Genomic DNA, 15,565 nt, shown 5'->3' on the forward strand with positions numbered 1-15,565 from the left:
GTTGAGTCCAGCTGCAAAGGAAGTTTTCTCCTTAGCCTTTAGGAATGCATCCACTGTAGCAATGATATCACTGTTGGTGGGAAAATGAATGCAGGCCAGGTATTTTTTTCAAATTAGGAAATAGGTGAAAGGTGAATATGAAGATGGTTCAAGATTTCAAAGATGCACTTGTGGAGTGCAGCCATATGGCAATGACAGACTTGTGAGCAGGTGCATGGTCCTGGTGGAACAGAGTCCTTTCTGAGGTTTTAGTGAAGTCTGTCTTCAATGTTTTCATGCAAATGCTTCACAAGGTCTGCATATAATATGCCCCTGTGACTCTCTGGCCTTTCTGAAGGTAATCCACTAGCAACAGTCCATCAGTATCCCAAAAAACTGATGCCCTCACTTTTCCAGCAAAAGGAGTTGACTTGGCTTTCTTTGGAGGGGGGGGGGGCAGAAGAGCTGTGTTTCCACTGTTTGGATTGCTTTTTCTTTGCTGAAAGTGACAGATCCACATCTCATTCATAGTCATAAACCTTGCAAGGAAATTTGCTGGATCTGCTTGAAAATGTTGTGAACATTCATATAACTTGACAACCTTGATTATTATGTGGTACACACATTCAGATGAGATGCCCAAGATGCTGTTAATGTACCAAACTGTCGCTTGTCAATCACTAGATCATGCATCTTGTTTACAAATTCTGGAGTGATGGTGTTCACGTGTTACAAAGTGTGGGTCATCTTTCAGGCTCTCCCTCCCTTGTTTAAATTATGCTGCCCAATTCTTAACCATGAGACAGGAAGGAGCATCCTCCCCCAGTGTTGTAACGATATCCTCATGAACTGCCTTTGCCATTAGTCTCTTTATTCCCAAATATTGGATAACTGCACAGTGACTGATTTTGTCCATCTTTCCTCATTCACACAACTTTGCTGACTTCACAACCCATAAATTAAAAAAAGACTTTACCAAAACTGTATAAAACTTGCTAGGTTACTACCCAAAGTCTTACACATTAAGAGCATATATTTTAACACTCAACCACTACTCTTTCATAGTCAGGCCATGAACTTTTCAAATCCCTATCATATATATATATATGTGATCTCATCTGGAGATCTGAGTGTCATTAGAAAATAGTCATAACAGTAATAGACCTGTTTTTGCAAGATATAAGGTATTAGAGAGGGAATGGCAAAATTATGTGGATAGACTTTTTATTTTATTTATTTATTATTTTTTTAAATTTCTCATGCTGCCAAGTTTTGTTTCCGTAAGGAAACAAAAACTTGGCAGGTGGCATATGATGTTTCCGTAAGGAAACATCATATGCCACTAGCAATACTAAATAAGATTATAGCACTAAAAGAGATATGTCACCTTTTTTATTATGGATTCATAAAGACAAATGCAATCATAGATAGAACTGCTGGATTGCTTTCTTAATATTTTTGCATTGTAAATCGATTTTTTTTTGTTTATTTTGTGTGTGAGCACTCGTGTGTACACACATGCAGAAGATGTTTTAGTTTAACTCTATGAATATAGGGGTAATACAAAACCCTAACCTTAGCTAGCAACCTAGTGTATTTTCTAAAACAAAACTGAAATAATTATGGTATGGTATTCACTTCCAGTCTGCATCATTATTTTTTAATTAGAAAACATAGCTATAAAAAAATATTCTTGATAGTACCATGTTTATCAAAAGTATTCCATTCCTGTGCTAATTTTTGTAGAGTTTTTTGACCTCCCCCCTTTTTGCCTGTTTTGATACCCTGAGATTAATATGTAAGGTAGTTGAGAATTTTTTTTGTCGCAAATTTATTGTTTTGATCGTATTATACAATATAATCTCTAAATTAATAATAAAAATTTTAAAGTTTCCTATTTTATATAATTTCTTGTTTTTCTCTCTAAAAATTAACTGGTGTATAAAATTAACCAGTGCCTGCTGTTGGATTTGAATCAGTTAAAGAATATAAAGATCTTTAGAAATGTATTAAAGAAGTATATGGACAATATGGAAGATTAACTACCCTAGTACTGCAGGAATTTAAACTGATTAAAATTGACACAAATATAATCAATTTTAAAATGAAAGCTAAAATATGTACTGCTGCCAATTAGAAAATTTAGTTTTTCTGTAGAAATTAAACTTCATAATAAAAAAATAATTTAATACCTACACTATTGTTAGAAAACATAACTATATCTCCTTCATTTCCTGTATAGAAAAATATTGGGCCACCAAGAGCTGAATTGAAATATGCATCTGATATTAGGTAGCGTTGCATATAGGTATCATTATTAGCATAACCAAAATGGTCCACCTGAAAAAAGACGAAAATATGGTGCTAAAACAAAAAAGTATAATAATGAAAAGTTTATTTAAAGAAAACTATTTATACAGGGTGGCCACTGAAAGACTTATGGGTTTGAAAAAAGTTATAACTTGTTCATTTTTAATCTTTTTTATTTTCTTTTTTTACAGGTTATAGAGCATCCCTTGGAGGCTACGTATGATATCCAGCAACGAGTAAAACTCGTTGAGTTTTTCTATTCCAGTGAAAGATCAATTATTGAAACTCAGAGAAAATACCAGCAACATTTTAAAGTTCTCCTAGCGATAACATGATTCGGAACCTAATCGTCCGGCTTGAAAGAACTGGATCAGTCAGCGATCTTCCGGCAAGAGGCGCTAAGTGCACTGTGCGCACTGGTGCAGCGGTGGAAGCTGTATGGCAGAGTGTCCTTGAGGATCCATCTGCCTCTACCCATCGTCGCTCTGCTCAACTAGGCAATGCCAGAACATCACTTCAGAAGATTCTGAAAGGGTGGTCAGTCTTTCAGTGGCCACATTTTAATCTCCAAGGGATGCTCTATAACCTGTAAAAAAAGAAAATAAAAAAGATAGATTAAAAATGAACAAGTTATGACTTTTTCAAACCCTTCAGTCTTTCAGTGGCCACCCTATACATATATTGTACCTATTGCATCATTCAGTTTTAGGACATCTATCATTAAAAATGCAACAAAATACCCTAAGCAAGGTCAAAAAATAATGGTATAACATGATAACAAGGTCCAAACTGCAAAAGTAAATTGTACAGGATTTTCATGTTTTTTAAAAATTTGAAAAAATTAAGAAATGCTGAAAATGGTTATTATTAACTTCAAATACATTTTTGTATTTTTTCGTATTCTTTAATTCTTGAGGGCTATTCTACAGTTTTCCCATCCTGTATTACAAAAAAATATAATTTCCAATAATTTATGTATGATATTATGCAAATTTTTATATTATTCACAAATTACTTCAATTTATAAAGAGTTGTAAACCTCTTTTTCAAACTTTGATATGTTCATGACAGAGGATGGAGTTTATGTGAATTTACAGTAAATTCACAAACTCTCTATATACTTATTATAATAACATTTCATAGCTTCCTTATTCCAAGCTTTAACTAATGCTTCCCTTCGCTTTCCTAAAAAAAAAAAAGCATTACTTCACAGGACTAAAATCCTGCAAGATTTCTGCACTGGAAAAAGGACTATAAAGGCAATTGTTGTGCCTAGCAACAGTATGTGGCACGTAAAATTTTGACTCTGATATGCAACCACCAAAAGTTGAGAACCATACCTTCAGAAATTGAGTTATCAAAGTTCATGGAGTTAAAATATATAACTGCTGGTAGCTTTCGATTGTGGTTCCACTTCTGGAGAAAAGGAAAAAAAAAAAAAAAGCTGCTTGATGTCAACTTGCAAGTCACACAGTGCTCTGTTACATCTCTAGATGCATGAATTTCATTGTGCTCTGCTGAAATTTTGTTCAACGAATACTGCTTAAAATTGTTTTAACCATTATTTTTCAAATAAGTTCTGCTATGCTTTTCTCTAATACACAGAAGTAGTAATTCCCACTTTATTGTACTTAAATATTGATTTTAAAAATCAATATCATAAATAAATAAAATATGTATTATAAAAGTAAATTTATTTGTAGAGAGAGAGAGAGAGAGAGAGATTATAGTTTATGAATGTAAATGGATAGTCACCCCCAGGGGCTTGCATCTGGTGAGTATGGGGCTCCTGAGGATATCATCATTCTCTTTTTGGTGATTCCTCTCTCTCTCTCTCTCTCTCTCTCTCTCTCTGGGAATTTTTTTGGCTGGTGCAGCATAAGCCTCAGGCTTCCTTGCACCATATGGCTAATAATAATACCTGTAAAGTTTAAGATAATAATAATAATACAGCACATCCAGTAGAGACATTAACTAGATTTTTAATAACTAAGTGCTAAAGAAAGAATAAAGCATATTTTGTTTTTAAAAAATAGCAACATAAAATTTATGAAATCATATTTGAATTTATAGCATAATAGATATAACTTATAACTTTTATGTATTAATGCATAAATTTTTTCTTTTAATGCTTAATTTCTTTTTTGTACATTAATGAAAATTGTTTAGTGCAGTTGAAAATGTACAAATTCAGATTGCACTAAGTTGAATTAGATCAAACATGTTTATTATCAAATGAGAGAAGAACTCAAAGGGATGTTTCTGGGGCATGACTTGAAATCATTAAAACACAAGACTTCTTTTGTTTGCAGGTGACCTTCATCCATTTTACTGAACAGGTATAGATATTCTAAATATATATACACATTGTTATTCTGGGGTAACTCTTATAACGTACAGCTCCTCTTCTCCTAAGAGGAAACTAGATGCAAATTTCCATCTAGAGGTTATCCATTCCCAGGATCAATAAATATAAATGAATAAATTTTAAAAGTTAAAAAAAAAAAAAAAAAACCTGCTTTGTTAGTCCATGAATCTTTTTACTTGACATCCTGTTCTTTTATTGACCAGTTGCAATTTATTTTGGGAGAGGGGGGTCATCATGAAGTAGGATGTGTTTTATAGCTGTTCCTTTTCAACCACTATTACCACCTTCCTGTTGAATATAGACAACATTCTGGAGAATGACAGTATAATCACATCACAGGAAATACTGTTGCTATTTTTGGCTTGAAGGTATCAGTTACAGGGCTAAATACATAGAAGAAAGTTTTTCGAGATTATCTTTGCATAGAGTCTCTCCTAAAAATTTTTTTTGCATAGATATAGTTGTCATACCATTAGAGATTATAATATCAGGTTAGTAAATCTCACATAGACAGTTGTATAATTTTCAAGTCAGCATACAAATCATTAAGCAGACAATGAATAAAGTTATATATTATTTAATTTGTGAAAAGATAAATTACACATACTTTACCTTTATTTTTGATGTACGGTGTTTCATTTCTACTTCGTGATATACTGCCTTTTCATTCGGCAATACCAACCACATTTGTTTTAGCCAAAACTTATAGCACTTATTTACATAAGTGACTTACTGTACTCAATTCTGTGGTATTACTTAATGAAATTAAATATGTAAAACAAAGTAGCAAGAAATAAATTTTTGGAGATTAAAAGCAAGAAATTAAAGAATGCACATCGAAAAAATCAAAAGCTGTATTTCAGATTCCTTTGATATTTGTTAATAAAATTGATAAGTAATCAATCTGCATGTTATAAATCTTGTATTTTATATAGTTATTGCACATATAATGATTTTATGCAAAAGCACAAAGAATTTGAAATAAATAATATTAATACAAGCTGATTAAAAAAAATCTAAAAAAGAAAGAAAATAACCAGTAATTTATTTTATTAATAATAATTTAATATAATATTTAGTTTATTAATATCTTAATCCTACCACCACAATTTTCTTTTTTTTCCCTGCAAAGTTTTTTCTTTTTAATTTGCTTGGAGTAATAATTGAAATAATCAATAATGGGAATTTTTTGTTTCGTTAATAGAAATTTCAAATATTAAAAGTTTTTGTTTTACATCTGTTAGTTTTGGTGAATAAAACTATTGATGTAAACAAGAAAAAACATTATAAACAAAATATCAACACAAAACTCTTTTCTCTTCCATTTTTCAGTTTATAAAATCAATTATATAAATTCAGTGTTAACAGAATTGCATATATTTCTGCTTGTAAAATAAAATAAATTGGTAAAACAAAAAAAAAAAAAATTGGCAATAAACCTATCCTCAGATCTTTCTTGTGAATATTCTAAGAAAAAGATAAGGTGCCATTTCAGAAATTATCAAGTAAGATTCAACCACAAACACAGAAGCAATAAATACCTATTTCACTGAGTGATCTGTCACTCTAAGTGACAATATCTTGGTTTATACAAAACTGAAAACAAATATAGTTAATATCAGCACTAGCAACTTGTCTATCACACCTTGATGGAATGTGGAATTATGTCAATGTACTTATACTAGGCCTCCGTAGCCGAGTGGGCAGGAGCGGGAGTGCAGTAGCACACGCTCTTTGAGTAGACTGGGGTTCAAGCCCCTGACTGCTGAATACTGTCGATCTGCCAACCCGCACTGGACCAGCGTGGCAGATTATGGTCCATTTCCCTCAGCATGAATTGTTGAGGAGGCTTCCATCCTGCAGTGGGTTGATAATGGCTGCACTTTACTTTACTTTTTACTTATACTAAATTTAATTTTAAAAAATATGCAAATTGTATTTAGTAATAGCTCACTGTTTGTTTAAAATAAGCAGTAGTAGTAGAAAATTATTCAAGAAAACAAGCAAAAGAAAATAAGCAAAAAAAACCAAAAAAAAAACCCCACACACATACACAACACACTTTGGCTTGTAGTTTATATTAGAAAGGAAGAAGACATGTTGCTATTTTTCTTGCAATGCTGGCTGTTGACAGCTGACAAGAGCCTGGTTTTATAAGTTGTGTGGTAACATCTTTATTTTGTCAATTTTGTAATTATTTATCTCTTATTATACATTTTTTTCACTTTATTGTCCCTGCTCTGCATAGATTTAGTATTTGCTGCCTTTAACTGTACTAGACTACTTCCTCTTTTTGCCACTTTCTGCCTTCTTGTTTCCACTTTCTTGTTATTCTATTCAATGCATATATCTACACTGACAAACCAAAACATTATGACCACCTATCACATTACCTAATATGATGTTGGTCCTCCACATGCAGCCAAAAAAGCTCGTACCTGGCAAGGCACGGACGCTACAAAATTTCTAAACGTCTTGTGGTATCTGGTACCAACATGTAACCAGAAGATCCTTTAACTCCTGTAAGGTCCATTGTTGAGACGTAACAGATCGGAGTTGCTATTCCAACACAAACCACACATGCTCAATGGGAATTTGGAGGCCAGGGAAATACCTGGAAGTCTTCATGTTCTGCGAACCAGTCTTGAACAATCCGGGCAGTGTGGCACGGCAGATTATTCTGCTGAAAGATGGTACTGTCAGAGGGGAAGACCGTTGCCATGAAATGGTGTTTAGGTAGGTGGTAGATGTCAGAGTGCCCAGCACATGGATGACTAGACCCAGGGTATCCCAGCAGAACCTTGCCCAAAGCATAACCGCAGCCACTGGCTTGTTTTTGTCCCACGGTGCATCCGGGTGCCATCACTTCCCCAGGTAAATGACACACATGTACCTGGCTGTCCACATGGTGCAACAGGAAACATGATTCATTGGACCAGACGACTTTCTTCCAATCACTCAAGGTCTAGTTTCGATGCTCGCATGCCCATTGTAGGCACTGTTGCTGATGAACTGTGGTTAGCATGGGCACTCAGTGCGGGCTGCGGCTATGCAGCCCCATTTTCAACAGGGTTTGATGTACTGTGACACATTACTACCATCACTAGCATTCAAATTACTGGCAAGTTATGCCAGTCTCCCTTCTGTTGCCATGTATCATCCGGGAGAGCCTTCGCTTGCCTCGAGCATCGATGAGCCGTGATCATCCAACACCTCGCCAGTGGCTCGTGGGTTTCCCCTCCTCGGACCATTTTCGGTAGGTACCAACCATGGTTGACCATGAGCATCCCACCAGCCGTGCGGTTTCAGATATGCCCTAACCCAGTTAGGGCATATCTTGCAAAATCTTACAAAATTGTAAGATTTTGACAAAGGCCAAATCTTACAATTTGGCCTTTGTCAAACTCACTTAAGTCCACTGCCTTTCCCATCTGAAGAACAAGAGTAATACTGATTAATGGAGATCAGTATCAGGTGTTTTTTATACCGTGTATAAAACGACTTGCTGGTCATATTGTTTTGGCTCATTGGTGTATATATACACATATACATCCAGAATGCTTTTCTAATGGGTTCCAAAACTTACATAATCATAATAAGATCTAAGAAATTGAAATGCTCCTATTTCCAAATGAAATAATAATATACTTAAAATAGATGGACTATTTTATTTGGATGAAACCTTTATACAGAAGTAACTGTTACTTTATTTAAATTTTAAACAATCTTTGAATTAGGGTGTTATTTAGTTTAATGTAACTCACTTCTACATTGAAGATGAGCATGGTAAAGGATGGAGGTGAAATTAAAATTTATTTCATCTATCATCTCTATAAGAAAAAGGCTAGACAAATTATTGGAGGGGTGGACAGGATATTATTATTTTATTTTATTTTTTTGCCGATGTTATATAAGATTGCTTTCTTGCATCATATGCCAACACTACTATTAAGTTTGTAAAGGACAGTTATGGAAGTGCCGGTCTTAGCTGATGTCATTTCACGTTCTGCTCAACTTGTAGCCCTTTTTCGTTTTAATTACTATTTCATTTTTACATTTTGATTATTATTTTTGTTTTTTATTTATTATTATTTAATTTATTTTTTCTTATAAAAATCACTTGTATAAACAACATATTGTAAGATTCTTCTGGCTTTCTGTGTAAAGAATAACTATTGTATACAATTTATGTTAATAAAGAATCTTATTATTTATTAATAAACTTTCTGTAAACCTTATAGAAATTGCACTTTATGGCAATCGTTTTTGGTTTATTTAAATTTTAATTTCACTTTTTAAAATAATATTTTAATGTAATTTAGAATATTTATTTTATTTTTCAATATACAATTAGCCTTGCATAGTAAGATTTCACATTACTATTGAAATTATTCTGTATAGTTATTTTGCTGATAAAATATTTTATCAGCAAAATAACTTTTTGTATACAGTATATAGAAAGAGAGACATACACATTTAATTTTTGTCAACTTCTTTTAAAATAAGGTTAGCAGGCTTTTTTCTTTTATTAATATAGAAATTTAATGAGTAGAAGCACTACAGATCAAAGAGGCTTACTTATCTTTACAAATGTTAAAATAATCTGAAATATAGCTTTTGATTGCAGTGATATTAAAAGCTGAATTTCAAATGTAGAACGGAATAGCATAGGACTCAAAAAAAAAAAAAAAAAATTGACTGACCCCCAAAAGGGACCTAAAGATTTTTTAAAATGGGGGTGGGGAAGAGCAAGAGCAAATGTCCTGAGAATCATTAAGTTTTAACCACTGCAGCAGTGAAAATATCCGCACTGTTTTGATACTGGGGGATCAAAACAACTATAGTCCCTACCTGGGACAGCCCCTGGATGCAGGTGTGTTGTCTCGGATGACTGTACCTAGCTTCCGGTTCATACCTGTGGGAAGAGGATGTAATTAACGGAAAAAAATGTTTTTAAAATCTGAATTCTGAATGTTTAAGAAATGTTTAGAAGTTCTCTTCTAAACAGTTCTTAAACATAAGAATCCAAAAGTTACTTTTAAATCATCAGAAAATCAGGGATAACACAACCTGCGGATCCGAAAGATGGAGGGTAGTGTACGTACAAAACGGGCTCAACGTATTTTCACGTTCCATTGTTGTGGGGGAAAATGGGAACCAAATTAACAAAAACCACTCGAACCAATATAAGCTCATTCATCCATCAAGAAAAGAGTCAAATTTCTGCAATTAAGCCCACTCGCTCAAAAAATACAACTTGCAAACACAAGCATCCGGACCGCAAATTCTGCTGGTTAATGACGCCTCCTGGTGGCTCAAAATTATCTTCAATCGGTATAATTAAGCATAATTTCGCTAGACGCAGGAGGAAAGGGGATTTGAATAATTTTCAACTTTTAATGCGAACTCCATGAGACTAAGGAGTTCGCAAGAATTTTATAAGCAACTACATATTCTTAGACCACGTATTCGTCTCATCCAATATGTATCACCACAAGAAACGCAAAATCCTGCTACTTGCACCATGAGACCAAATCTAGCAGACAACTATTCAAGTCTAATAAATTTAAAAATTTCGTTAAAATTTAAAGATGAATTTCTAAAATTCATCAATCCATTTCCGAAATTTATCTATATTTCTTTTTTTTTCAAAGAGGATAATATATTATTTAAATCGGAGAAATTCAACTAAGTTATAAAATTTACCTTTTGTTTAAAATATTTAATTTCATAAGGACTGTCAACATGTTCGCCAAAAATCTGCACAAATGAACAGCTAATGCTAACTAGACAGATAATAAACAAACTCATTTTGATCTCAGTTCCCTGTCCTTGCCATGTACCAATTTGAATGAGACACTGAAGAGACTTATCAACAACACGTGACAGAGATAACTGTTAATATTTAAAATTTCGGGAATAGAGTAATAATTTGGAGCGCCATCTATACAAGCGCACATAGAGTTGTGTACATAAATGACAAAGATAAACAAGCTCAGCGAATTTTAGAGGATTTCAAAAGATAATGTTCTAAAGCTTGAGAGGAGCAGCACAAGATAATTTTCAAAGCTTGAATTTCAACAAAAATTTTCTTAATTTCAATGAAAATAAAAAGTGAATTTTATATTTTATTTTCTGCAACTAATTAAGCATTAAAAGTACTACTAATACAGTATACAAAAATTCTTAAATAATTGTCTGTAGAATGTGTCTGGTTCTGCTAGTTATATTTTATATTGCCTCACAGGACATAGGACTATTTTTCCTTTAAGTAAATTTTACTTAATAATCATGGACTATTACAATAACTACTCGTTTCAAAATTCCTATTAATAGTTTCACTGTAATTGCATTGTTTAGTATTAGTATTAGTTGCGGTAAACGATGAAATTTCAAAATAATCTGTCCATCTCCCTTTAAGAATCGGTCTAGTTCTTCTATCAAATTATTGAAATTACCCACTTTCAAAACACCAGACAAAAGTTTGTTTCAACAATAAATTATCCACTGTCTAAAGGGAAATTTCCGCACATCTATTATGCCGCCATCCTTCCTCAAATTTAATTTATGTCCCCTCATGTGTTTTGTTTGTGCAAGAAGAGGAAGGATGACGTCAGAATTAACATAATTAATCCATTCAAAGTCTTAAACACCTCAGTGGGATCACCCGAGGGGTGCCTATTCTACAGACGCTGCAGTTTTAAGAACTGAAGCCTTTCTTGGTAAGAGCACACTTTTATTCCCCTCACAAATCTCGTAGCTCCACGTTGCACACATTCTAACAGATCTAGTGAGAAGCAATTTCCAGATAACCTGTGGCATCAGCCCATTGCAGCATCAGGGACCCGCCAGGAGTGTGCAGCGCCTGTGTGCAAAAATTTGTATGCCATGAAATAAGGCGCCATCGAATTATTTTTTAAGTAATACCTTTGGCCTTCTGGCGCCTGTGTGCGTCGCACAGACTGCACACGTGGACGGCGCTCCCCTGGTCACCATGATACAACGCCATCTTCCACTCGTTTGGAGAGGCTTGAGTCGACAGGAATAGAACCCCATCAGGAGATTATATTCCCATTGACGCTTGGAGGAATTTCTAAAATCCTCTTCATTTGAGGGGGAGAAATTAGGCGATCTAAGGAGGGCGTAGGGCGTAGGATTTTCACTGTGAGTTATTCTCAGAGCTTCCTCCTGAGCATCAGGCTACATGGCGGCAATCTCCAAGGCAGAATGCGCTGGTCCCACTGGACATTAGCATTAGCATTAGCATTAGCAGAGGCATATGATGCAGGAAAGCAAGCTTATTCAGCATCAGCCAAAAAAAAAAAAAAAAAAAAAGAAAGAAAACAACCACTACTCCCATTTCACCCCTCCGTTCGTTCGAAATACCTGTCCAGCTGAGCCTTAAATTTATTTAGGCTATCAACTTCAACAACAAACGATGGGAGTCTATTCCACAAACCAACTGCCCGCTGGCTAAAGGCAAATTTCCGCACATCTATCCGACATCCGTCCTTCCTCAATTTGAATTTATGCCCTCTCAGGTGATTATTCTGAGCAAGAGGAAGAATCCCATCGGCATTGAGCATGCTCAAGCCATTCAAAGCCTTATACACCTCTATCAGATCACCTCGCCGATGCCTAGTCTCCAGGCTCTGTAATTTGCAAAACTTAAGCCTTTCTTCGTAAGAGCAACCCTTTGTTCCATTCACCAATCTTGTTGCCCTTCTCTGTACTCGTTCCAGCAGCTCTACATCCTTCCTGAAATGAGGCCTCCAGACCTGTATACAGTACTCAAGGTGTGGCCTGACCAATGCCTTATACATAGTTATTGTCGGTGTGTATTCCCATTGACGCTTGGAGGAATTTCTAATGTTCTCTTCATTCGAGGGGGAGTAGTTAGGCGATCTCAGGGGGAGGGCGTAGGGCGTAGGATTTTCACTGTGAGTTATTCTCAGAGCTCCCTCCTGTGCATCAAGCTACACGGCGGCAATCTCCGAGGCGGAATGCGCTTGTCCCACAGGACATAGTTATTGTCGGTGACTCCATTATGAGGGAGACGGGTAATATATTCTGTAAAAAGGATAGGTGGAATGTGATCAGGGTGTGTCTGCCAGGGACAAAAGTTGCTGACGTTGTAGAGCTGATATCTTTTAAGGGCACAAAGGGTGATACTGTTGTATACGTCGGCACTAATGACATTAAGAGTAGGGAGATCTGCAGACTTTCTTAACAAGTAATAATCCACTAGGGGAGCCATCACCCGGAAATTTCTCCCAAACATTGCTAAGACATACCTCACATTGCCCCCTTGGTTCTCCCCAGGCCTTCTGACCTACCTCCTCATAGGCCATGGCCCTTTTCGCAGCAAGCTGAATCTGCTTGCGATCTCTGACAACCCACTACCCAGGAGACCTGGGACCACCTGATACATGACTGCCTGATATACGAGGATCTAAGATCTAGACTTATAACTCAGCTGCATTTCACCCCAAAGGGGCAGAAGCAATACTTAATTGAGGTCAGTGACACCTACACCCTGCTCTCTAGCTTCGCCCAAGATTTGTTCACAAGGAGGAAAACCCTGCCGCCGCCATCACCTCCACAGGTCCAGGATGGACCCGACAATGATAACTGTATGAAGTTTTCTGAGCAGTGCAGACGGTCTGCAAGAATAGCTCATGGTGTCTTGTCAATGATATACAGGAATTTTTCTAGCAGGGATAAGGAGGTGATTATTCCCTTGTATAAGGCAATGGTCAGGCCACACCTAGAGTACTGTATACAGGTCTGGAGGCCTCATTTCAAGAAGGATGTAGAGCTGCTGGAACGAGTACAGAGAAGGGCAACAAGATTGGTGAATGGAACAAGGGGGTGCTCTTACGAGGAAAGGCTTAAGTTTTGCAAATTACAGTGTCTGGAGACTAGGCACCGGCGAGGTGATCTGATAGAGGTGTATAAAGCCTTGAATGGTTTGAGCATGCTCAATGCCGATGGGATTCTTCCTCTTTGCTCAGAATAATCACCTGAGAGGGCATAAATTCAAATTGAGGAAAGACAGATGTAGGATAGATGTGCGGAAATTTGCCTTTAGCCAGCGGGTTGTTGGTTGGTGGAACAAACTTCCATCTCTTGTGAAAGTTGATAGCCTAAATAAATTTAAGGCTCAGCTGGACAGGTATTTCGAATGAAAGGAGGGGTGAAATGGTAGTGGCTTTTTTTTTTTTATTTTTTTTTTTTTGGCTGATGCTGCATAAGCTTGCTTTCTTTCGTCATATGCCTCTACTAATGCTAATGCTAAAGTACAGGTCACTGTTGAAAAAAAGTCGTTGAAAAATTTTAAAAATTTGAAAGTGTCTGCAATTCTGCCCAGACACGATAGAAGGAGTACATAATGAGAGCCTTTTCAATTAATTCGGCCCTGGAGATTAATTAAGGCTCATGGGGTCATGGGGTAGAGTTTTTCTCAAAGTGGTTTGTGCTTGTTAACAGGAGAAACTGGTTCTACATGGATGGGATACACTTAAACAGAAGGGACACAAGAATGTTTGCTGATGCTATCGAGGCAGAGGTCGGAAAACTGCTAGCTTGGAGGGGATTCACATACTATAAGATTAACAGTAACAGCAGGAAGAGGTGAAAGTGATTCTTGCAATGCTTCTATTGGAATGGAGGGTGGAGTGCTGGGGTTTTCAGGAACTGGTGGGAGTCATCATAAGGGAACAAATAAATACATGGTCTGTATTACGGTTACCAAGATTAAGAATAGGTGCATATATACTTGCATGTACACCAATGCTAAGAGTATGGTAAATAAATTTGAAGAATTTGAAGAATTTGAAGTGCTGGTCAAGACATCAAAGGTAGATATTGTTGGGAAATCAGAGAAATGGTGTCACACATATATAAGCAGTGCAGAATTAGAATTTGGGGAGTACAATGGGTACAGAAAGGATAGACAGGAAAGGAAGGGAGCAGGGTTATGCTGTTAATTAAGAAACACATAAAATCTAAGGAAGTGTATCCAGTTGATATAGATGGTTAGTGCAATGTTGAATCAGTTTGGTGTGACATAAGCACTGAGAAAGTAAAAATGAGAGTAGGTGTGTATTATAGGCCTAATGATTCTGATAAGTACAACGAACAACTGTACAGAGAAATAGAGTGGGCCAGTAAGCCAGATAGTCTTGTAATGGGGGATTTTAACTTCCAGGATATTGACTGGAACTGTGGGTAGGTCACTTGCGCACCAGCAAAACTTTTGTGGATTTACTGGATGATTGTTTTCTTCAGCAACACGTTAGAGAGGCAACCAGAGAGAGTAATACTCTTGAACTGGTTTTCAACAGTGATTATTCGTGCATTAAGAATTTGCAGAAAACGGAACCACTAGGTGGCAGTGATCAAAGTGTACTGATGTGGGATATACTTAAAGACGTAACTACCATCAGGGTAAAGGGAAGGTTTTTGCTTTCGTAGAGGTGACTACAGTCGTCTCAGACAGTTTTTAAATTCTATACAGTGAGATCAACCGATGATGTTCACAATAGCAAATTCTAAATAGGAAGCATTCAAAGAAGTAATCGTGGAAGCTACTATGCTTTTCATATCTATGAAGAAATTCTGTTCAGGGTTTAGGCCCAAATGGATGTCAGATTAACTAATGCGACTCGTGGAAGAGAAGAAAAATGCGTGGGTTGCATATAAATTATCAGGCGACACAGAAGCCTCTTGTAGATATAAGCTATCTGTAAACAAGTCACAAAGGAGGTTAAGCAAACGAAGGCAGATCACGAGAAATCTTTGGCAAAGGATGCTAAGAAAAATAGCAAGAACTTCTTTAGTTATATAAACTGCAGAAGGAAGGGGGTGAATTAGTTGGTCCACTTTATACTGAAAGTTCAACTGTTG

At 36.0% G+C, this 15,565-nt stretch overlaps 1 protein-coding gene across 2 annotated transcripts in view; it reads right to left on the bottom strand.

The window, feature by feature from the left end:
- LOC150086312 (lysosomal Pro-X carboxypeptidase) overlaps nucleotides 1-10,488 on the bottom strand; it is a 55,281-nt gene extending 44,793 nt beyond the window's left edge. The window contains exons 1-2 of one of the 2 annotated variants that reach the window (XM_090373829.1): nucleotides 10,364-10,488; nucleotides 2,176-2,319 (exon numbers count right to left, since the gene is read on the bottom strand). In XM_090373829.1, the coding sequence (XP_090229955.1) occupies nucleotides 2,176-2,319; nucleotides 10,364-10,468 (249 nt within the window). In that variant the 5' untranslated portion in view covers nucleotides 10,469-10,488. Of the gene's footprint in view, nucleotides 1-2,175; nucleotides 2,320-5,269; nucleotides 5,496-10,363 lie in introns of those variants that run through there. The other variant, XM_090373830.1, reaches the window with a different exon arrangement.
- Between the last annotated feature and the right edge of the window lie 5,077 nt (nucleotides 10,489-15,565).

Source organism: Mastigoproctus giganteus, chromosome 5, assembly GCF_048544385.1.
Source record: "Mastigoproctus giganteus isolate SK-2022 chromosome 5, ASM4854438v1, whole genome shotgun sequence".
NCBI classification, from domain to species: domain Eukaryota; kingdom Metazoa; phylum Arthropoda; class Arachnida; order Uropygi; family Thelyphonidae; genus Mastigoproctus; species Mastigoproctus giganteus.